This window comes from Lissotriton helveticus, chromosome 1_1 (assembly GCF_964261635.1).
Source record: "Lissotriton helveticus chromosome 1_1, aLisHel1.1, whole genome shotgun sequence".
Lineage (NCBI taxonomy): Eukaryota > Metazoa > Chordata > Amphibia > Caudata > Salamandridae > Lissotriton > Lissotriton helveticus.
The window spans coordinates 1,038,702,577-1,038,725,214 of NC_136057.1; the positions used below are offsets into that span (position 1 = coordinate 1,038,702,577).

The window sequence follows — 22,638 nt, forward strand, 5'->3', positions numbered from 1 at the left end:
AGTCTGCTTTAAAAAGGACAGCAGGAAGGCAGTCAAGGCTTTCTAAGGGAGCTGTTTGTTGAGAGGGTCAGTCAAATCCCCTAGCTATTCACTGCAGGTAAGGAAAGTAAGAGAAGGAATGCGCCTCAGTCATAATAGATGCTTCATTGTAAAGCAGCGGAGCTCACATAGGAGATCTCTTCTCTAAATGAAAGTGGTCACTGATGGAGAAAGCCACATGAACATGCTAGGATTGAGAGTTGTTAACCTAACTTTGACATCCTTCCATTCATTTTGGCATTAAGACTTCAGAATGGTCAACTGGACTACTATGCACTGTATGAGCAAGTAGGGAGAAATGAGATCAAGAGTCCTAACAAGGGAAGCTCAACTGAAAAGAAATCTCTTGATGGTGATTTATCTTCTAGGCCTAACAAAATTGGAAATCTGACCAGCTCAGCAGACAATATTTAGATCAACAAATGTGGGGTTTGGATGCTGGCATCTTGTGATACCTGTTTTGAGAATGGGGCTCTATGCAGATCAGCCTATTTGTCCTAGGAGAATACTACAGCAAAATACCACCCTTTCATGTCTAGGTTCTCAAAACCCATATCCAGGGGCAATACTATTTGATAGATTGGTTGAGGACATTCACATATGATTTTTCTCCAATCAGCATGCTTCCCAAAGTCCTAAACAAGATGCCGCATTGCAAAATGACAATGATTCTCATTGATCCGGCCATTTAATTGCCATAAGTGCTTATAGGAAGAGTCCCTTTCGGGCAATTCTTTTACCCTCCAGTAATTAAGAATTTCCTTGAAGTTCTAAAGAATGTCTTCCTTCCTCTCAGAAAATCCTCTACTCCAAGGGAGTTTAACATTGTTCTGTCCAAATTAATGAGCTGTCCATATGAGCCCATGCACAAGGCATTTGTAACACATTTCCTTGAAGGTCCCTTTTCTCATGGCTATGACCTGGACCAGAAGGAAAAGGGAGCTTCATGTGGCAGTGTTCAAGGGAACCCTATATGGTAATAAGGTCTCCTTAAAGGATCCTCACTCGTACCTGCCTAAAGTGCTATTATGTTTTCACATCTTCTTTTCCTCCCATCTAATGCTTCTCAAAGTCATAGACCAGCTAAAACAGCGCAAAATGACAATGATGCTCACTAATCTGACTTGGCTAAGGAAGTGGTGATATCTGGATCTGCATCATCTGTCACTTTAATCTCACAGGAAGATGGCTCGCAAGCTGGTTTGCTCTCCCGGAATTCATCCCAGTCTGCACTCACTGAACTTGGCTATTGGGTTCCAGAGTGTCTGCAATATGGGCATCTGAATTGTCCAGATGACAGCATGAACGTCATGAAATAAATTAAAAAGCGACTTGTCCTGCTTATATTTTAAAGTAGAAGAGTTTCTGCACATGGTGTAGGAAGAGGGTGAATCCCACAATATGTCAAAAGAAAGCTGCTTTTCTTCATCTTCTTTATTTTACACAATCTCAGCCTTCAGGTCCCTTCTTTCAAAGTAATTTAACTACCATAAGTGTTCATAGCAAGAGTCCCTCCAAGTCTTTTTTTTTTCACCAGCAAATGATTAAGAATTTCCTTAAAGATCTAACAAACGTCTTCCCTCCTCTCAGAAAACCCCCTTCTCCTAGGGTGTACAACACTGTTCTCTCCAAATTAATGATTGTCCATTTGAGGCGATGCACAAAGCATTTGTAGCATTTCCTGGAAGGTCCATTTTCTTGTGGCTGTAACTTAGGCCAAAAGGATAAGTGAGTTTCATGCTGCAGTGTTTGGAGGAAACATATATTGTTTTCCACTGTATTAAGGTCCTTAGGACTCCTCATTTGCATCTGCTGAATGTGATTTTGGGTTTTAACATATAAACCAAACCCTCTTTCTCAGTTTTTTTCTGGAGCATCCCACTCTGGCATAAAGATCACTCAATACCTTGGATGTAACGAGGACTCTAAAATAATATTTGGGCAAAACCAAAGTACATAATAAAAAAAAAATCAAACCAGTATTTTCTCATTTACAGAGTGCTGCTTACTAGGATGGCTTCTTGGCTTCTTTTAGGCAAACCATAACTAGATGGATAGTGTCCAGTGCACAACTGAGTGTTGCCAAAAGGCTCACAGACCCCTTCTATATATGACTTAAACACACTCTAGATGGAAAAGCAACTACTGCTGTCTTGATGCAAATTTTGCTGAATCAAAAAAATACAAATCACTAACTTGGAGATAAGTGCACACTTTTGCCAAAAGATTACTGCATTGACTTCTATACCAGCATTAATATTTTGGAGGTCAGGCCATTAAATAATTTTATTTTCCCTGGAGTTTTTTCTATCGCTTCTTCTTTGGAACCCTCCTCCACAGTTGTGTATAAAAAAGCTTTGTACTTCCATGATATTGTTGAAGGACATTTGAGGGAATCCCATAATTTGAAAAGGGAAAGATACCTTCCTGTAATCCTAGTTTCCAATCATGGTATTCTCTCTGAATCCACAAGCAACCTATTTACCACCCCATCTCTTCAGTGTGCACTGGTGAAAGTTTGTGAAGGATATGATCCTTTTGCTGTAGTTCCTTACAAATTACCTCGTTGACCCTACATTGCAGGATGGGATGGCTGGCAGCCTTGGAATTCCTTAAAGATGCAGTGACACTGTGTGCTCCTCCCATTAGAAGCTAAATTTTCCATTTACCTGGTATTTTTTTAAAGGGTTTATTTCAGTGATTTGTTTTTTCCGTCAAGTGCACTATACTATCAATTTGAGAGATTGGAATTCTTATTTTTTTAAAGTGTTCCAGGATCCTGCCTTTTGTTGAGCTATTCTACTGTTTTTTGATTCAGGGACAACTCCTATGACCAAAAACTGGAATTAACAAGTAAGTAACGTTTGTTTTGTTTTAAGACTGTCTCACCCCCCTTTTTACCTGTTTATATACATTGCCTGTGGTTGTTCGTGGAGCTGTAAGGCATTTTAATCACAACAAAACCTGAACAATTGGGTTCAAGTACCTTTATCAGTGAACAATACCACTATTGATTGTTTCAAGATATGATAAAATATTCAAGAAAAGTATCATGGAAGATTGGTTGTTTGCTGTTTAGTTGAGCACATGCAAGTTTACTAGTATACATTGGTACCTTTGGAAAGTGTGTTTCTTCTGCTGAGAATCAAAATGGTGACATGCCCTCTTAGTCCTCTAGCACTCCACTCAAATCATTGCTATCTCTTAATCTTCCTGCGTAAGCCTCTGGATTGTCATTTATTTGCAAGTTTGGTGACTTGCAGCAATTTTCCTAAATGCTGAAAGACTGCTTCCTAAGTTTGTGAACTCATTCTCTGTTTTTCTCTGTGTGTTTATTTCTTCAGAGTCTTTCAAGCTTGCCATGAATCCATGTTTATACCTTTGGTGTACTGCCAGATTGCAGAGTTTCCTGCAGTTATTAGTGGAAGGAGTTGGCCTTTGTTTTTTCTTTCTCTCTTGAATTCAGGTCTGGCTTTGTGCCCATGTTTTCATGTATGTAGTACTAGCTTAGCCTAGCCTAGCTTAGCCATTCCAGTCTTGGTTCCCTTTCGATTTACAGTCTCTTTGACCTGTGTAATTTAGGTTTACATGACTTCTGTTGCATCTTCCTAATTGTATCGTCTTTATTTTTCCATTACACTGGTCATCTTATTGTGTTGATTGCTGTAAGATTGGGCTTGTGGCAATGTTTTCCTGTAGGTGTTGTGAGAAAATTGACACTGTTTGGGTTTATTGTTTCTTGGAAAATGATCTACCATTCTAGACTAGACCATTATGTCTTGAATTGGGCTTCAACTTCACTACTTTCGTCCTCCTGCTCCCTGGCTCCTGCTTTCTCAGCCTAAAGAAACCTCACTAATTTTCTGAACTGTGCAAGTCAAATTCCATTCCAAACTGCCATTCCAGGAGTTCTGGATTTTGAAATGTAATGCTGTTCTCTGTACCCAGGTTTTATGATCAATTTCCTTGGAAGTTGAGGATTTGTAATCCTTGTTGATACTGTGTAACGTGCCCCTGCTGTCTGAAAAGAAGATTGAAGTCAACTTTAGTTTTGCAAAAAGCGTAAACAATACTTGCCATGGTTTCCTTTCTGATTTTTTTCTTCCCATTTTTCCACACTGTGCTGCTGTCAGGAGTCCTCATTTCCCCCTTGCTGGTGCACTGCCCTACTTGCACTTTCCTTCGCTGTCATTCTTTTTTTCTCCAGTCACCGTGCACTCCCGTATGGTGTTTCAGCTCCTTGCATACTCAATTAGTGCTTGATACATAATGAATAAATGATTCTAATGTTGTTAAAATAGTAGTTGTTGAAGTACCTGATCCTGCACCATGTGTAGTATTTGCTGCTTGTCTTCTGTTTGCTGAATGCTGAGCTTAGCCTCTCTTTTTCCCCTCTGTAGAGTCGAAGCACTGCTTGACACATTTGCTCAGGGATCAGAAAAGTCGTACACTGTAAATTGCAGCATCCTCCAGGGAATCGAACCTCGGCTGACTGACTTCCACCACCTTCTTCTCAATCCACCTCAGGTAACCTTTTCCTGCTCCTACTCTAGTGCAAAGCCTTTAAGTAAACAAATTGGTAATTGTGAAGCTACAACCTTTTTTTTGTAAACTGCTGTTGTCATAGATAATTGGCTTGTACAAACAGTTAAGGATAGTTCTGCGGGATTCACGTGGTCCACCTCATTACAACATCTGTGCAACAATACACCGAAATAGCACTTTTCAGAAGGTTTCAGAACATTTAGTCTGACTGCGAGATGCTTACTGAATAAGAGTGGAACAGCTGAATCTTTGTAGGTATTCGTGGTGGGAGATGTGTATAATGGGCAGCACACTCTAGTTTGTGTTTCTGATGGTTAGCTTTCAGGGACGCAGGTTGACATGCTGTTTTTGGGATGGTGGAAAGTTAGATTGGGACACAAGATGTTAAAAGCTAGAACAAGGAGGTTGAATAGTAGGCATGCAAAATGTATTTAGCACTTTTCTACAGTGTTTCTGCACAAACGCATATTAGTGTGCTTTACAATAAATTAATATCAGGATACATAGAAATAGTACTGTTAACGTAGTTAAAAAGCCGCTTTGACGAGTAGGATTAGAAAAAAGTGAACCATTGTAAGGGGTTTGTTGCTCACTAGCCCTTAAAAGACTAATGATGGACAACACTAACCCTGCACACACACAACAATTTTTTCATCTGTTTTGCTATAATAATCACAAAAGCACTTTGATGGGCTCTTGGTCTTTTGTTTAGTGCTCTATTCCTTCCTAGCTAGGTTTTGTGCTGTATAAATGCCAATAGATAAATACAGTGGAAAGCATGTTTATTCACGAACCCTTAGGAAGTTTATGTATGTATACATGGAAGCTGTGGCTTTTTGAGATTTCTGAGTCAGGAGCGTGCGATCAGGTATCAGGAAAGGTCAAATGGAGTTCGATAAGGCTTTTGTTACAAGAAGGGTTTGTCAACGCTTTGGAAGTTTTGAATATAGGTGTTGCCAGGAATCAAGCTCTCTAGGCATTCTCACACACATGTACTCATCATTCTCAATGCCTCCTTCACTCACGGCATTTTCCATGAAGCTCTTAAGACATGCCAGATCATCCCACTAGTTTAAAAAATAAAAAAATAAAACTAGGGGTGTGGCCAAGATGGCGGCCGAATGGGAGCATCTTTGCTTAGCTCCACCGCCCGACTCTCCTAGTGTGTAGCCCTTCATTAATTGGGTCCAGTGCAGCTGCTAACAGGGGAAACACTTTGCACCGCTGTCTCACCTCAGTAGCAAGGATTGTGCTGGATATGGAGTATCTTCTACAAAATGGTGTCCACCGCGAACCCAGTACAACATGGTGTCCTACCTCCCTTAGCGGCTGAAGCATTGCATGCCAGTGGTTGCATCAACCGCTGACACAGACCCACCACTGGCATGTCTGGACTCTGACCAGGCATACCCGGAACAGCCTTCGTCTGGTCCGGACTGCTCCCATCCCACTGTCTCAGCTTCCATGCTGACTGGCGAACCCCACAATGCTGATTGAGGGAATGGGCACCTGACGCTGCTGCACCCAGCTAACCCCAGTGGCGCAATTCACAGAGCAGCACATTATCCTCAGTTCAGACTGCAACATCCAACGACCACTACCGCGCAGTTATAGCTTGACGCCCCGGCCACGCAATCTGCCCTGGTTTTAAGTACACTTGTGCCCCCTCCCATATCACAGAAGTTAATAAACAAAAGTAAACTGGGAGGGGATGCAGCTTGACACATGCAGAATTGGCGGCAATGATGAAAGGGAAAGTTTAGAGAAGTTTCTGCCCAATGGGCTATGAGCGGGGATGCATAATTGGGGACTGTGAACATCTTACTACCCGTAAAAAGCTTAACTGTGCAGGGTCCCATCAATACTCATGCATGTCTTCCTTCCCCTGTGCAATAGAGGCACCAGTGTAACAGAATATACTGCAAACGGATAGACTAGTCTGTGCAGGCTTTGATTTATCACAACCCTGCCAGATAAAGAGATACTCACCCAGAAGAGGCCATACGTGTTCAGCTTCACTGACATTCAGTGCCGCTGTCATCCCTTCGCCACAATGTCTGGCACAGGACCTAAAAAGACAGCTGCTTAAAGCCTCCTAAAAAAAACACTGGTTCAATGCCTGTGGACGTTGATCATGCTGATAGAGAAGGCCTTCTCACTCGTTCTTACATGTAAGCACTGATGGCGGATCAGGGAGGGCATTGCAGCGCTCTTGAGTTAAGTCATCACAGAAATCAAAGAGGTGAAATGCGACGTGGTGAAACTTGGCCAATGGGGGACATACCCTGTAAAAAAAAAAAAAGCGATACTAAGGAGGAAGAACTGGAATCCTTTTGCTATAAACAGTTGGAGCTTCATCTGGAGATTCTGATAAACAGATCCTGTCCTCGCCTGGTGGACTCTGGAGACCTGGATGGTTATTTAGGCAACTCTTCTGCCACATACTACCTGACCAGGCCGACAAAGACTTCAAACTAGATCATACCCACAGAGCAGGCCTACTGTCCAGCACCACAGGGGCGTTGCAAGATATACTTACGTGTGTGCACCATTTTGCCATAAGAAGTTATCATATCAGTGGTCCACAACCAAGGACCCATCTTATTTGAATGAGTGGCTCTTCAAATACCTGTCATCTGTCAGCCTCCAGAGGCATTGCACGCTCAAAGCGGCTATCATCTTTTTGCATGACAAAGGGGTTTAATAGAAATGGGGCCTCTCCATTACACCTCCCCATTATTTAGAATAGCGAAATTCACATAATGTGCACTATGAAGTAGGCTCACTTGGTCTCGGTACTGGAGGACCCTCTTCGTGAGACAGACCACACTGTCCATCCTGCGAGCATGAAACAACACTGATTCTCAAAATGGAATGCCCACAAACCATCAGCAGATGAGAGCTTCCAGAACACTCAGCAGTGTTCCATCAACTAAAACACGGTAATATTGCCCAATAGTAAGACCCATTTTAACACCAACACAGTAACACCTGAACAATATGGCATCTTTGTTGACCACACACACCCTCGGCCCCAGCCTTCACTGAGGAAGTAACCTCCACAAATCTGGGACTGCATTCCCAATCTCCCTAGGATTAGTGTCTGGATGGCGGAGGACGCTTAACACTTATGCATTGCGGTGTTCGCCACCATGACCCCCTAAAAAGTAGTGTTTATTTCTTCATTAAAGGTTTCAGCAATGTTGATTGTTACATCCCCAGTTAGACCAACTTCACACACATCCCCACCCCACCTAGGGCACCACGTCTCCGCCAGCAACTCCACCTAAACTCAGGATACATGCCGCTTTCGTTTGGGTAACTATATTTATTTATTTATTTTTGGCATTTGTACAGCGCTCTGTTACCCGTAGGTGTCCTGGCGCTAAGTGTTACTCCTGATATAGAGGCAGGTTAGGGAATCAGATGGTAAACAACCATGTCTTTAAAGCTCTTCTAAAGGCCATAAGGTCCGTCAGTTTTCTGAGGGCGTGAGGCAAGGCATTCCAGGCTTAGGCTGCGCTCAGCACAAAGCTTCTGCCCCCCCAGCGCGCTCTCTTAGTTCGAGGCACCACGATCAACCCCATGTCGACTGATCTAAGATTTCTAGTCGGACGGTACCAGTAAAAGTACCGCCGAAGGAATAAAGGCCCCTTGCCTTGTAAGGACTTGAATACTAGGCATAAAGCTTTAAAGAGAATTCTCTTTCGCACTGGAAGCCAATGCAGCTTGACCAGCTCCTGAGACACGGGGGCAAATTTAGGGATCCCCAGAATCAGCCTAGCCACCGCATTTTGAAGTACCTGCAACTTATTGAGTACCCCCTGTTGGGCACCCAGCAATAGGCTATTGCAGTAATCCAACTTTGCCATGACCAACGTTGTAACAACCGTTTTCCTATCGCTGCCAGGGATGAATGGCAGGATCTTACGGATGGATTTGAGCAGGTAGGCCACCGAAGAAGATAGTGCATTAACCTGGGGATGAAAGGTAAGTTGATCTATCAACACCCCCAGGTTTTTCACCTTAGCTACTGGGGTGGGAGCCTTGCCCATCTGGTCCGGCCACCATCTTGGGCTCCAGAAGTTCGTGTTAGAGCCAAAGACTATGACTTCGGTTTTCGCCGAGTTTAATTTAAGGCAATTAACTGCCATCCAATTTCCGACCGCCAGCATACACTCCTGAAAATTCCTAGCTACATCATCTTCCCTCCCTGGTAATAACGACACCACAATCTGGGTGTCGTCAACATATGATGCAAGATCAAAACCATGAGCCCGAATTACTGGCGCCAATGAGCTAACGTAAACGTTAAATAACGTAGGGCTCAAAGACGAGCCTTGAGGGACTCCGCAGGGCAAGATGAAAGGTTTTGACTCATAGTCTCCTAAGGCCACCCTCTGGACTCTGCCGGACAGGAAGGCTTTAAGTATGTCAAGGGCCTTCCCTTGAACTCCGCAGGCCTTCAACCGGTCAAGTAAGATGCCATGGTGGACCGTGTCGAAGGCCGCGGAGAGGTCCAGCAGCACCAGGGCATCCCTTCCTCCCGCATCGGTCACCGCTCTAATCTCCTCAGTTGTTTTAATGAGGGCGGATTCCGTGCTATGGTGAGGTCTAAAACCATGTTGAGAGGGGTCCAGAGATTGAGTGGCAGCCAGGAAGGAACTTAGTTGGATGTTCAGTGCCTTTTCTATTAATTTAGCAGGTAAAGGGAGCCTTGCTATTGGGCGATAGTTATTTGGGTCCCTGATATCCAGGTTAGGTTTTTTTAAGTAGGGGCAAGATTGATGCCTGTTTCCAACACGCTGGAAAACCTCCAGTCGCAAGCATTTTGTTAAAAACCGTCACCAGCGATGCAACTACAGGATCTGGGGCCATTTTTATCACAGCCACTGGACAAGGGTCTGACGGGGCACCTGATTTTGCTGCTAAGAATAGCCGCCTAATTTCTTCCCCATTTACTGGCGAAAAACTATCGAGGATTTGTCCTAAAGGTGACTGCATAATGTTTTCTGAAGAGGCTGCCTGGCTATTCTGCCTCTCCTGGCTAGAGAAGGCTTTAAAGATCGTCTCAACCTTACCTAGAAAAAAACTGGCAAGATCTTCACATAATTCCGAGCTTGCGGAAATGGCCGCGGGTGCCGGGTCAGCCAGAGCTGCCACCGTAGTAAACAGTTCCTTCGCAGAGTTCTTAGCCAAGTTAATACGATTGGTAAAGTACTCTTGTTTTGCCTTCACCACCGTTTTTTTGTATGTTAAGAGACTTTTTTTAAGACGACTTCTATCACTTTCCCTGTATTCCTTCCGCCAGACCCTTTCCAGTTTTTTCATTCCAACTTGTGATTTCTTAATTCCTCCGAAAACCATGGCGCTGAGGGCTGATCTCTGGCCAGGAGGCGTAGTTTAGGAGGGGCGAGGATATTGCAGGCTTTGTCAATCCAGCTAGTGTGGGCAAGCGCCGCCGCCTCCACCTCCAATGGAGGGGGCTCCTTTGTAGCGAGCAGATAATCTTCCAATGCGCTACCCTCAATTTTGTTTCAGGCCCTGCAAACCCTAGCTACTTTAGGCGGGCATCCCCCACCTTGGGATTTAGGCACAGAGATGGCAAATAGCAGCGCCCTGTGATCGGACCAGGTGAGCGGTAGCGATTTGTTAAAGCCCAGAGTAGGGTGGTTCGAGAAAATCCCATCTAGGGTATGGCCGGCCTTATGCGTGGGCCCACTAACCAGTTGCTTAAGCTCGGCGCCATCCATTAGGTCCATAAGTGCGTTAGTGTCCGCATCCAAGGGGTTTTCTAAATAGAAGTTGAAATCTCCCAGGACCGTAAAGTCCTTGGAGCAGAGTCCCTCACTGCCACCATGATCCTTTGCTCATGTTTAAGGTCCTGAGCTTCACCTTTAGCAGAATAAACACACCTGTGAAATGTATGGCACTCCTGTCCCTTCTTAGAGACTCTAACTGTGACACATGCTTACTGCCGGAGAAGCATATCCTGAGGAAGGACTGGACGGGAATGAAGTCCCTCTGGTTTGATAGTCAATTTTTCTCATCTGGGCCTACTAAGCGTGCAGGGGTGGCAATCCTGTTGGCTATTAAGGCACAACGACATGTTCCGCAGATGCAAGCAGAGCAGACTGGAAGACTACTTTCTCTACAACTATTGTTACACAACTAGACATTCACCCTTGCCACGTTATATGCCCCAAGTGACCTCCAGGAGCAATTTATCCTGAACTCTGTGCACCTGGTAACCTCCTCTCCTGATACAGATATTATACTAAATGGAGACTTTAACCTGGTCCTTGACACTACACTGGCCAGATCAACTCAGAGAGTGGAACAGACTGACTCTCACCTATTGGAAGGCCTCTTTTGGCTGCACAAAGTGGGTCTCTCTGATGCATGGAGGTTACAGCACCCAGCTGCAAGGGACTATACATCTTTTCTTCATCACAAAAGACAGTCGCCTGTACAGACTGTTCTCACCACTCCTCGTACCTTGACTGACATTATTTCATGCAGAGGTTTGGCGTTATGGCATTCAACAATCACTCCCCCCTCTCAAATACATACAACCTACCGTGGTCTGGGGCTCACCACAGACCATGGCTACTTAATAACACTCTCCTGACATACAACTCCACCCTCAGAGGTCTGGAAGGGGATCCAAAACTTTCTGTTGAGAATGACATACAGAACACCCCCATCTCCCTGCTTTGGGACTCTCTGTAGGCAGTCATCAGAAGGACTTTGATAGTCCTTTCCACACGTTTGAATAAAATCAGCAAGGCCAAACGTTATCCCGTAGAGGTACAAGTCCGTAGACTTGCTAATGCTCATTAACAGTCTGGGTCCCACAGAGTGCAGAAACAGTTGACATTAGCTCCCAAGCAACTTAAGGCCTTCGATACAGACAGAGCGGAATACGCCCTCGTTGGCTTAAAACTGAAATATTATTCCTGAGGGAATAAAACTGGGCAACTACTCATAGCTAATAAACTTTGGGCTCACGTTCACAAAAGTAGGATATCGGAGATCCATCTGTAGTCACACATTCATCGAGGCCTATTGTGCCTTACACGTACAATCCGCTCTTCACCCAGCCGCTGGTACGCTTGTGGATGCTGAACATTTTACAGGCATCTATGATCAAGTCTTAATCCACCTATGCAAGGCCTTGTAGACCCAGACCAAGCAGGTTTTACACCGGAACGGGTCTGTAGCGACAACACCTAATGACTGCTACACCTTATCGTTAACGCTCCCTGCTCTAGAACCAGAGCGTTCCTCATGTCGATCGATGCGGGAAAGGCTTTTGATCACGTGCATTGGCCATTTTTGTGGCAGGTCCTGGACAGGATAGGTCTGCGCTCATACTTTTCAGATGTGTGATGTATAACTACAATGAACCCAGAGCTCGAGGGAGCCAATAGCCTAACCTGCACGTTCTTTATCTCTGGGACACACCGCTCACGGAGCAACATTGCTTCTTAATTCATAGACATATGTATTGCTGGGATACACATTTAGAAAAGTCCCCTGGCTGCTAAAACGTCATTGACCACCTGGACTCATCATCTTACCTGTCACCCGCACTACAGTAGAAGCTTCGGAAAAACTTAAGATACCTAATGGCCTATTGTCACATTTCTCCCTTATCACCAATCCTAGGCACCTGAAAGTTTCCGCTCACAGCTGTTGGACACGCATTCCAAGCCTGGTAAACAGCTAACTGTAAAAGGATAGTAGACTTCTTCGATTACACAGGCCTCACGGAATTCTCGGAAATTCAAACTAAGTATGGGCTACTGGCTGAGGAAATCTGGCACTATACAGCCATTAAACACTTGGCCTCCAAGTACTCGACCCACCCCCTAGCCGGTAGACCCCTCATGAAATTGAGAAGTGGCTAATTACCAGACACAGCAACAAAGAACTTCTCTCCCAAATCTTTCTTTCTTAGTAAATGAGCAGACTTTGCCAAGTCTCCAGCCCAGAGGAGATTGGTAGCAGGGCTGGAGCACACATTTACATCTAAAGAGTAGACTAACATACTACACTGAGTGCATTTCATCCCGCAGTGCAGCGGGGCAGGAGACATTACTTAATGTTACCCATTACTAGTACTATGCCCTTGTAAGTGTGGCCAAATGGAAGACTGACAGCTTAGACGCCGGCCTGCACCATTGCGGCCATGCGGGTACCCTGTCCCATCTCCTTTGGCAACGCCCTAACCTTAGTATATTGGGAGGATGTACTCAAAGACATTGACATTTTCATTACGGACCTGCCTAGGTATTTCCTTTTAGGGCTGCCAATGTACTAACATATCCACTACACTTCAGTAAAGGAAAGGCCATTATTGGCATTCTGTGCTGTGAAGAAGGCCATCACCTCTCAATGAGGCACCTACTCCATAACAGACCACCCGACTGGTTGCATAAACATTGCTGGGGTGAAAGAAATCACAGCCTCGCTTGATACTAAGTAGTTGGCACAGTTTCACAAAATGTGGGGTGCATGCATAAAATTTCTGGCCTAAGAATTTTGTGCACTCACATGCCCGCAATACTTCTGCATCCTACAATTTATGCAAAGTGAGCATATCTGAGACCTATGTAGTAGAGATGACTAGACTGGCTGAGGATGCCCTGGGACTCCCCACTAAGCGACACTGAGCCGTCAGAGACGATGGCAAGGTGTTTGACCCTACCCCAACCTTGTTTGACCACCCCCTCCAAGTTCCATCCCTCACCCCTCCATACCCTCTTCCAGTACTCCCTCCTTTTTCCCATATTCTCGACTCTGTTTGTCGTTGTTTAACATTGTGCCTCCTTTGGGTGTAGGTGAGCCTATGCGTCCACTATTAAAATTAATAAAAGATTTGAACTATAAAAAAAAAAGAATAATTGGACTATTTGGGGTGGGTGACTAACCATCTCAAGGAATAATCACAATCTTTATCATGGTGAACCCTCAAAGTTCTTGAATTAACCTGAGTTCAACTGCCTGGTAGCTACGGCACAGACAGGCTTAACTTAGGGTCGTGTGTAAAACAGTAATGAAGTTTACAATGCAAACAATAAAAATCCCAAAATGAATTAGAAAATGGACTAGTAAATTTGAATAAACAAAATGACGAAAATCCAAACAAGGTAACCAGAGGTATGAACTTTTAAAGTTTTAAGTAGGAATAGGAATATCACCAAGAAGCATAAAGTGCTAGTGATAGTCAACGGTTGCGGTGGTCCAGGACCTAGGTGTAAATGGAGCGCGGGTCAGATGCGCCAACCAAGTTTATCCAAAGATTTAACTTTTTCACTTTAGTCCTTTAAGTCCCAATTCACCAAAGGAGTACGCTTCTAAAGCCCACCGGGACCTCAGGGGCGGCACCTAGAGACTCACAAGGCATCGGCAGAGACCAAATGTTAGGGTCCTGCACGGGTCCAGTTGTCACTGGTCAGATGGCTAGTTGCAGGCAAAGATCTCTTGTAGCTCGTTAGGTCCCTGTGTTAAACCGCTCCTACACATTTAGTGGACTGTGGATTGGATACAAAAAACTTCATAATACAGAGACTAATTCTTCTTATATCATCAACAAATGTTGGTTCAGCTAGCTCACAGTACTGTATCTAAACTCCTAAGCCTCCTGAGTTACAAGTGCTGTTGGCAACTTCTAACATGACCGCTCTCATTCCCAAGGAATTGGTAATGGAGTCAATGTTTCCGGGACCAACCCTACCTACTTTTGGCATTTTCAAGATGGGGAATATCTTTGGCCATACTGAACTTGGTCTCTGAGGGCTGGGTGTTTGTGGGTGGAGTTTACTATAGTAATCCTATTGTCCTACATCTAACACTAAAATTAAGTTTGGGGCAGCCACTCTGCCCAGAATAGTCCCAGAGAGAGAAGTCTGGAAGAACAATGCAGGGGTTTCCAGCAACCAGACAGTGGATACAAACGACTTGTCTTGCATCCTTTCTTCCCCCTTGAAGTGCCCTCCAAGTGTCGTATATAACCCTGCCCAATTAGGACGAACAATTTAAACACAATAATATGATTAATGGAGCACTGAAACCTTTCAGACACTCGCCCCCAGTCACTGTTCGATCTGGGTTAAATCCATCATCGTTATTTAGCTCACTTTGCCACTCCAGTTCAGACCCAGCCATATGCAAATCAGTCTTGACCCTGTTCCTCGCTGCCTGCCTTCAGAGGTTGTGAATTCCAGTCGCCCCAAATCTTGATGACTGGTTGTTGAAGTTGAGCCTACCTTAGATAGTTGTGGACCACCTCCAGATGACCGCAGACTTTTTGACGTGTCTGAGGTTTTCCATCAGTGCGAAAAGGAACACCTAACTACTTCACGGAGGCTTCCCTTTATTGGAGCCATCCTGGACACAATGCTCTTCTGAGCATTCCCTGTGCTTCAACGAGTCCAGGACATTAAGGCTATGATCCTGAGGTTTCAACCTTTGACCTGGGTCTCAGTGAGAACTGCTTTGGTACTTCTTTTCCTCCTGCATGCATCTTGCTTGTGGACCACACCAGGTGGCACAACTGAGCTCTGCAGTAGGCTCTGAAGTCTCAGTGGGCTCATCACCATGGGTACCTTTCCGATTCTATCCAGATGTCAGAGGAAATTGCTATAGATCTGCAGTTGCGGCTGCTGGACTTCAATTGGCCCAGTACCAAACCCTTCTCTGTGCACTACCCAGATTTAGCGGTCGTGACGGATGCATAGTTTTTGGGTTAGCGAAGTCATCTGGGAAATGTGGATATCCGAAGACTGGTGGAAACCTGTCAACACATCAACTTGCTGGAGTTGTGGGTGATTCACTTAGTATTGAGAGCATTCCTCCAGCCCAACAAGGGAGACAGGTACAGTTTCGGCTCTTTATGGACAACACCACAGCCATCTGGTGCTGCATCAAACAAGGTAGGGTGGGGACATGGGTCTTATGCCAAGTGGCTCTGCACCTTTAGAACTGGTAGAATTGTTACGGCATCTACCTGCTCATACACCACCTAGCAGGATCTTTATACACCAGGGTGGACAAACTCTGCCGGCGTTGCATAGCGGATAAAGAATGACGGCTGCACACAGAGGTTACGCATGGCATCTTCCGGCAATAGGGAGAATCCTGTCTCAATCTTTTTGCCACAGCAGAACGTGTGCAGTATCCAGATTTTTGCACTTTGATGTTCCCAAGGTACTTCTCACTCAGAGACACCTTTCACTTATATCAGCGCTTGGGACTCCTGTACATCTTCTTGGCTCTGCCTCTTCTCCCCAAATCTCTGGGGAAAAAAAATCAGGAATGACCAATCTCAGTCATCTTAGTGCTCCAGGACGATGCAAGGAGTGTGTGATATACAGAACTTCTGGCCATGACCATTTGTCCTCCAATCCAGCTTCCCTTTTGGGAGGACCTCCAGTCTCAGCAACAGTGCAGGGTTCTGCACCCGAGGCTGCTCAACCTACTAGTTTAGAGATTTAGTGGCGACTGTTGAAGGCTTTTGATCTCCCTTCCATAATAATCACTGTCATCTTAGCAGCCAGATATGCCTTGACTTAAGGAAACTTTACAGGACTCTACAAAATGTTTGTTGTCTGGTGTTCTTCCTGAAATATCCAACATTTAGAGGCACAGGTGTATGATAATTTGCTGTTTGCCTGTATTTAGCTTAACAGGGATTTGTGGGGCAGACACTAAAGGTTATTTGTCAGCCCTTTACGTTTACTTATCAGTTTTTTTTATTTAAATCCTGTGTTGTGAATCCTTGTCTCAAAGGGAGGACTCATGTGTTCCTGCCAACACGATTTGTGATGCCCCAGTGGGACCTATCTGATTCTCACTTTTCTCGTGCACTCTATGTAAGCCAATGTACATTTGTTCTCTCAGACTGTTCGCTTTAAAGATGGCATTCTTCAAAGTGATAATGTCAGTACATTGTGTGAATGAATTGCACATACTATCTGTCCTTCTTTGTGGAAAAACTATTACTGCATACGAAAGCGACATTACTCCAGAAATTTGGAACGCCTTTCAACATAGGACAGTGCATCGCTCTTCCAGCTTTCTTTGCCTGCCTCATCCATCCAAGGAGGGAGAAATGCTACAACGCCTAGGCCCAAAAAGAGTTATGAGCTTTTTGAACCACCGTACCAAGGAACATAGTGGACAATCGGATCTTTGTAGGCTTTTCTGAGATGAAGAAAGGAATCTGGGTGGATTGTTTTATGCATCAAAACCTGCTATGGCTTGGCCAAGAAACAGTGTCAAAAAAGCCTACGTGCTTATTTTACTTGAGGAAACACTGCTACCACTGCCTTGGTGTGCAGGGTGCCAATCCTGGACATGTGCTAGGCTGCTATATGGCCATCAGTTCACACGTTCACAAAGCACGACAGCCTGGATAATCAGATTTGAGGGTAAAGGCATTTTACCTGATCTGGCCTGCTGGATTTCCTTGTCTGAGTGATTCCACAGACTCACCTGGGGCGGTACTGCTTTTGTTTCTATTCACAATGTGAGAAATCTTTGGGTAGAAGTATCTATCAGTAAAACAAGTCAGTTACCTTTGGTAACGAACTTTCTGTTGAAAACTCTAACCTCAGATTCCTCACCAACCCACCTAATTCCTGGTCTGATGAATGGGCTCTTTTGATTCCATGATATTAAGGTTCCAATTTGGAGATGTGCACACGGGCACTGTTTGATTACTAAGGCTCCGCTTACAATTGTGCAGACAAATATCAGAAAGAAACTGACATTCGCGCCGAGGGGGAGGACTATGTAAGTGCACTGTCATCACATCTGAGGCGAGGTGGATCTGATCCGGAACCGCATGACACCCCCTACCGGCGCTTGATTGAATTGCTGAAGAAAATTATTCTGGTCCAGTCTGGTGCCTGGAGGTATTCACAAGTTGAGTAGTCTGTGGTTAGATAGACTATCCACCAGGAAGATAAATTCCAAAAGTAAGTAACTTATTCTTTTCACAGCTGCCTTCTATGCCTCCTTACTATGAAGACTATCATTCTCTTCATGATAGCTCAATCTCATTGCATGAGAGTGCTTGGAGCTCTTTCAGTCCAACTGCCCTACACCACCTTCTTCCAGGGAAAACTGGAGCTGAGCACTAGTGTCCTTTCTAACAAAAATTGTGACACCCTTACATGTCAGTCAGTCAGTCAATCACCTGGCGACATTCTTTGGTCTGCTTCACCCCTCGAAAGAGGAGAAACGACTGCATTGTTTGGACTTTAGCACTAAGTTTTTCTATTGATCAAACCAAAGACCATTAGGTAGATGATCGGCTCTTTTTGGGGTTCTCAGGTGCATAGAAAGTTGGTCAAGGTGGGTAGTTCTCTTCAATAATCTCTGCTGCGCGCTGGCCAAGAGGCAGCCTCCATAAGAGCTGATGGCCCATTCCTTTCAGGGCTAAGGTTGCTACCACTGTGTTGGCACACAGGGTGCCGTTTCTGGATATTTGTCATGCCTAAACGTGGGGATTAGCGTCTACGTTGACAAAGCACTACAACGCTTGTCGCCAGGTCGAAGGTGAAGGCATTTTTGCTGTTCGGTCTTGCAAGACTTTTTGGTCTGAGACATTTCACAGACCCACCATATTGGGAGGAACTTAAGTATCCATCAGAAGATCAAGTTACTTACCTTCGGTAATGCTCTTTCTGGTACATACCCTATCTAAGCACATATTCCTCTCCGCCCAACCCTCCTTCCCGTTCTGTGGAATTGCCTCTTTTCCGACTAAAAAGCTCCCAAATTGGAGATCTGCACACTGGCAAAGATAATTTATTTGTGGGCTCCACATGTGAGGACATGAATTGTATCAAGAAAGAAGCTGATATTGACCCATTAGGGTGACGCTTTTATAAATGACTCCAGCTGTCACTTTTGGGTGGAACGGGGTCAGCATCACAAACTGGCATGCAGGGTCTATGCTGAAATGTTCTTCCTGATCCAGGCTGGTACCTAGGGATATTTTCCAAAACAAATATTATTTGTATTGTTAGCCACATATAGCCCACTGGGCCCAATCCACGCATGTGCAGGTCAGTGCAAATATGTATGGCATTATTATCTACATCAATACAAATCAAAAACCGAATATACGAGACCACTAAATGTGCAATGCCACTGCTATGCTCCCCAGCTACTACTCTCCTGCACCTAAATGTCCCTTATACCTATAAATTGTACAACGGTGTAAAGAGCCAGCATCCCTATCTAAGTTCATTCTCTAAATGCAATGCCACAGATGTCAGGGGCTCCAAAGGAAGTCCGCAATATTCGGCCCACTGCTGCCAACTCTTGGGATGTTTCTGTGGGCATCCCCTAGCTTTTAATATTGGCAGTTCTAGGCCCATGCAAAAGTCCATGCCTTTATTCCATACACCCAGCAGAGGAGGGGAAATAGGCTTCCACGATCTGGCTATATGTCGTTTCCCCTGGGCAAGGCCCAAGGACAGCAGGTAGTGTTTGTACCTGTTGCCCCCAATTCCTTCGGTAGCGTGTAGAAAAATCAATTTCGGTGACATAGGGAGATCCCAAGCTAAAACCTCGGATAGGCATGTCAAGAGATCTCGCTGGAACTTTGTAAGTGCACCACATAACCAAATTGTGTGAATGAAGGTACCCTTGCTGTTGCCACATCGTAGGCATGTGGGGGAGGCTACTAGGCCGGCCCACCAGAGCCTATGCCGAGTAAATTGTATACGGCGTACATATTTGAATTGAAAGATTCGTAGGCGAGAGGAGATGGCCGCACCGTTTGGGGATCCTAGGGCCTCTGTCCAATTGTCATCCTATATTGAACCTTGATCTCCCTGCAAGGTTGCTCGGAGGGGATCTAGTGGGGTGGGGCTATTGGTAATTAGGGACTGGTATATCTTAGTGATTTTATTGTCTCCTAGGTCTCCCATGAGCAATTTACCTTCCAGTAGATTGAACTCCGGAAGAGTCTCAAGGTTGTTAATGTGGGGGGACAGGGCATGACCAAATGGTATATATTTTTTAAAACTGTTTGTATGGCATGGTGAATTCACTTTCGAGATCCTGGAAGGATTTAAGAGTCCAGCCGTGCATGTCTAATCCCAGTGAGGATATGCCAATATTATCCCATCCTTGGAACCCAGCCAGATTGGCCATATGAGGAAGATGACCATTATGTCACAGCGGGTCTCATGTCAGGTGACCCCCACCACCCCATCTGATGCAGCTATGGTCTCCAGACCTGAAACACCACATCTGTCGCAGGCGGTAAGCCCGAATCCCCGGCTCACTATATAGATGTGTGATTAGAAGTGTCACCCATTGGATCTCCAATCCCCCTTCCGTGGACTGATCACTCACTGGTGCCCTTCACCTGGTCTACTTTTAAGCCACTCTCTGCAAAACCTACGATAAGACACGCCAGATCCTGGGCGCGGATACCAGTGAATGAATGGATAAGTAAGCTTGCTAGTGACCAACCCTCCTACAACGAGGATCCATGTCTGGCCAATCAGGCTTACGAAGACTGGATCACACAATCCCTGGAAGCCACCCTTTCTTTGAAGAAAATAACGCTAAAACGCCCCCATAAAACAGCCCCCTGGTATTCAGCGGCTCTCAGGGAAAAGAAGCGCCAATGCAGAAAAATAGAAAGACAATGGCGTCTAGACTACTCCGTGGAGGTAAAAACTCGTTACCGAGAGGCAATTAAAGCTTACAAAGCCGAAGTCAAAGCTGCCCAAGCTGTATACTTTTCTGATAGAATCATAACAGCCAGATCCAAACCTAGGGAAATTTTTCAAATTTTGAAAAAACTTACTAAACCCCCTCCCTCCAGTCTGCACGAGGAAAAAACTACAGCCCAATGCAACGACTTGGCAGAATTCTTTCATCAAAAAGTCAACAAAATCTATGCATCCTTCCCCCTCACAGCCCCTGCCCCTTTAGCTCAGGCTCAAACAAATCTGGTAGACACTGTTTCAGTGTCCCTACCTGTTTTGGATCACTTCCCCCGTTTAGATCTCGAAGCCTTGGAGTCCGTGGCTCGCAAAGTAAAATCGGGGTCCCCAAGCGACCCGGCACCCCCTGACGTCATGATGTTAGCTTCCCAGGTCACTTTACCAACCATTATGGACCTCCTGAATGCATCCATCACCTCTGGCACTGTCCCTCCTGCTTGGAAACAGGCCATGGTCCGAGCCCTGCTAAAGAAACCTAATCTGGATCCATCTGACTTTAGCAACGATCGGCCCATTTCCCTGCTCCCCTGGGTAAGCAAAATCCTGGAGAGGTACATCAACCTCCGGCTGGTGAATTTTCTTGAAGATAACCAGTTGTTGGATGCCACCCAGACTGGTTTTAGACCCAGACATGGAACAGAGTCCGCCCTCTTAGTGGTCACCGAGGAGTCCAGAAAAATCCTAGATCAGGGAGGATCAGTGGCAGTGATCCTCCTTGACCTTAGTGCGGCATTCGATACGGTCAGCCATGACACCTTGCTGAGCCGTCTTTCGAATATCGGAATAGTGGATAAGGCCTGGCTCTGGCTTAAATCTTTACTGAGTGACAGGTCATTTCAAGTATTTGATGGAGAGACAGCGTCCACCAGTAGGCCTTTGAGGTGTGGAGTCCCTCAAGGCTTCTCCTTAAGCCCCGCGCTTTTCAACATCTATATGAGACCACTGGCTGAGGTTGTTCGTCCATTTGGGGTTAAGATTATCTCTTACGCGGACGACACCCAGCTGGTGGTCTCATTGGCGCAGGAGGCTGATCGGCCGCTATCAGGTGGGCTAACAAAATGCTTAGAGGAGGTAAAGGCCTGGATGACTTCGTCATCCCTCAAACTCAACGGAGATAAAACGGAGCTGATGCTCCTGGGCCCTTCGAACCCCACCGTCTTCAACTCACTGTGGCCCTCCTGTCTAGGCACCCCCCCAGTACCGAAGGACAACATCAAAAGCTTTGGGGTGTGGCTGGACAGGAGCCTTTCATTTAACACCCAGGCCACAAAGCTTTCGGCTACCTGCTTTGGTCTTCTTAGGATGTTAAAGAAAGTTCTCCCTCTCCTACCCGTGGAGGCAAAGCAGGTAGCCATACAGGGCCTGATACAGTCCCGCTTAGACTCCAACAACGTCCTCTACCTTGGTGCCCCGGAGTACACCCTACATAGACTGCAGATAGTGCAGAACTGTGCCGCCCGCACACTGTTACAGCTTCCACGCAGACTATCAGTCAAAGCTGGACTGATTAGCCTGCACTGGTTGCCAGTGCGTCAGTCACCTTCAAGGCCATGTGTATTGGCCATCAGGCTTTTTGGGACACAGGGCCTAAGATTATCCGCGGCCTAGTAAACCAGTACCAACCAAGCAGAAACCTCCGATCTAGCCAGGCTTCTATGGCCATAGCTCCGAGAAAAAAAAGGCAAGGTCCGGCGGAAGGACGTTCGCCTACAATGCCGCCAAGACCTGGAATTCACTTCCCCGTCACCTCAGATCTAACCCCAACCTCTCTTCATTTCGAAAACAACTAAAGACGTTTCTGTTTAACTCCCCTCAGTAAAACTTAGCTTGCTACTCTAGCTCGCTACCTCTTTTTTTCTGGTTCCTAGCGCTTGGACGCCCCCGGACAGCAACCGCGCTGTTATAAATTTACTTTTCATTTCATTTAATTTCATTTCATTCACCCATTGCCCATCGTTCTACTCCGTATGCGGGATCATCGTCCCTGTCGCTGTCCCACTATGCGTTAAGCATCTGAAGATAAGATGCTGTATGGTAGGACTGAATGTCCGCATCTGTAATGCCACCATAATACGTAGATTGAAAGGTTTGTAGTGCCACCCGGACAGCGACCCTTCCTCATGAGAATTGACCCAATATTGCATTTATTTGCCGAAACCAGGCAGCAGGAATCCGGTATGGGTGATTCTACAGTTGGTACAGGAGACTGGAAATGGATATCATCTTAAAGATGGCGGATCCTCCATATAATGATGGGCAGGTGTGACCAGGATTTTACCTCTACCTTTACTTG

General features: G+C 45.4%; 1 protein-coding gene across 2 annotated transcripts in view; it reads left to right on the plus strand.

Annotated features, from left to right (window-relative positions):
- Positions 1-22,638, plus strand: part of PPP6R2 (protein phosphatase 6 regulatory subunit 2) — a 744,860-nt gene that overhangs the window by 356,473 nt on the left and 365,749 nt on the right. For both annotated transcript variants that reach the window (XM_078677857.1, XM_078677853.1), the window contains exon 10: positions 4,440-4,566. In XM_078677857.1, the coding sequence (XP_078533983.1) occupies positions 4,440-4,566 (127 nt within the window). The remainder of the gene's footprint in view (positions 1-4,439; positions 4,567-22,638) is intronic.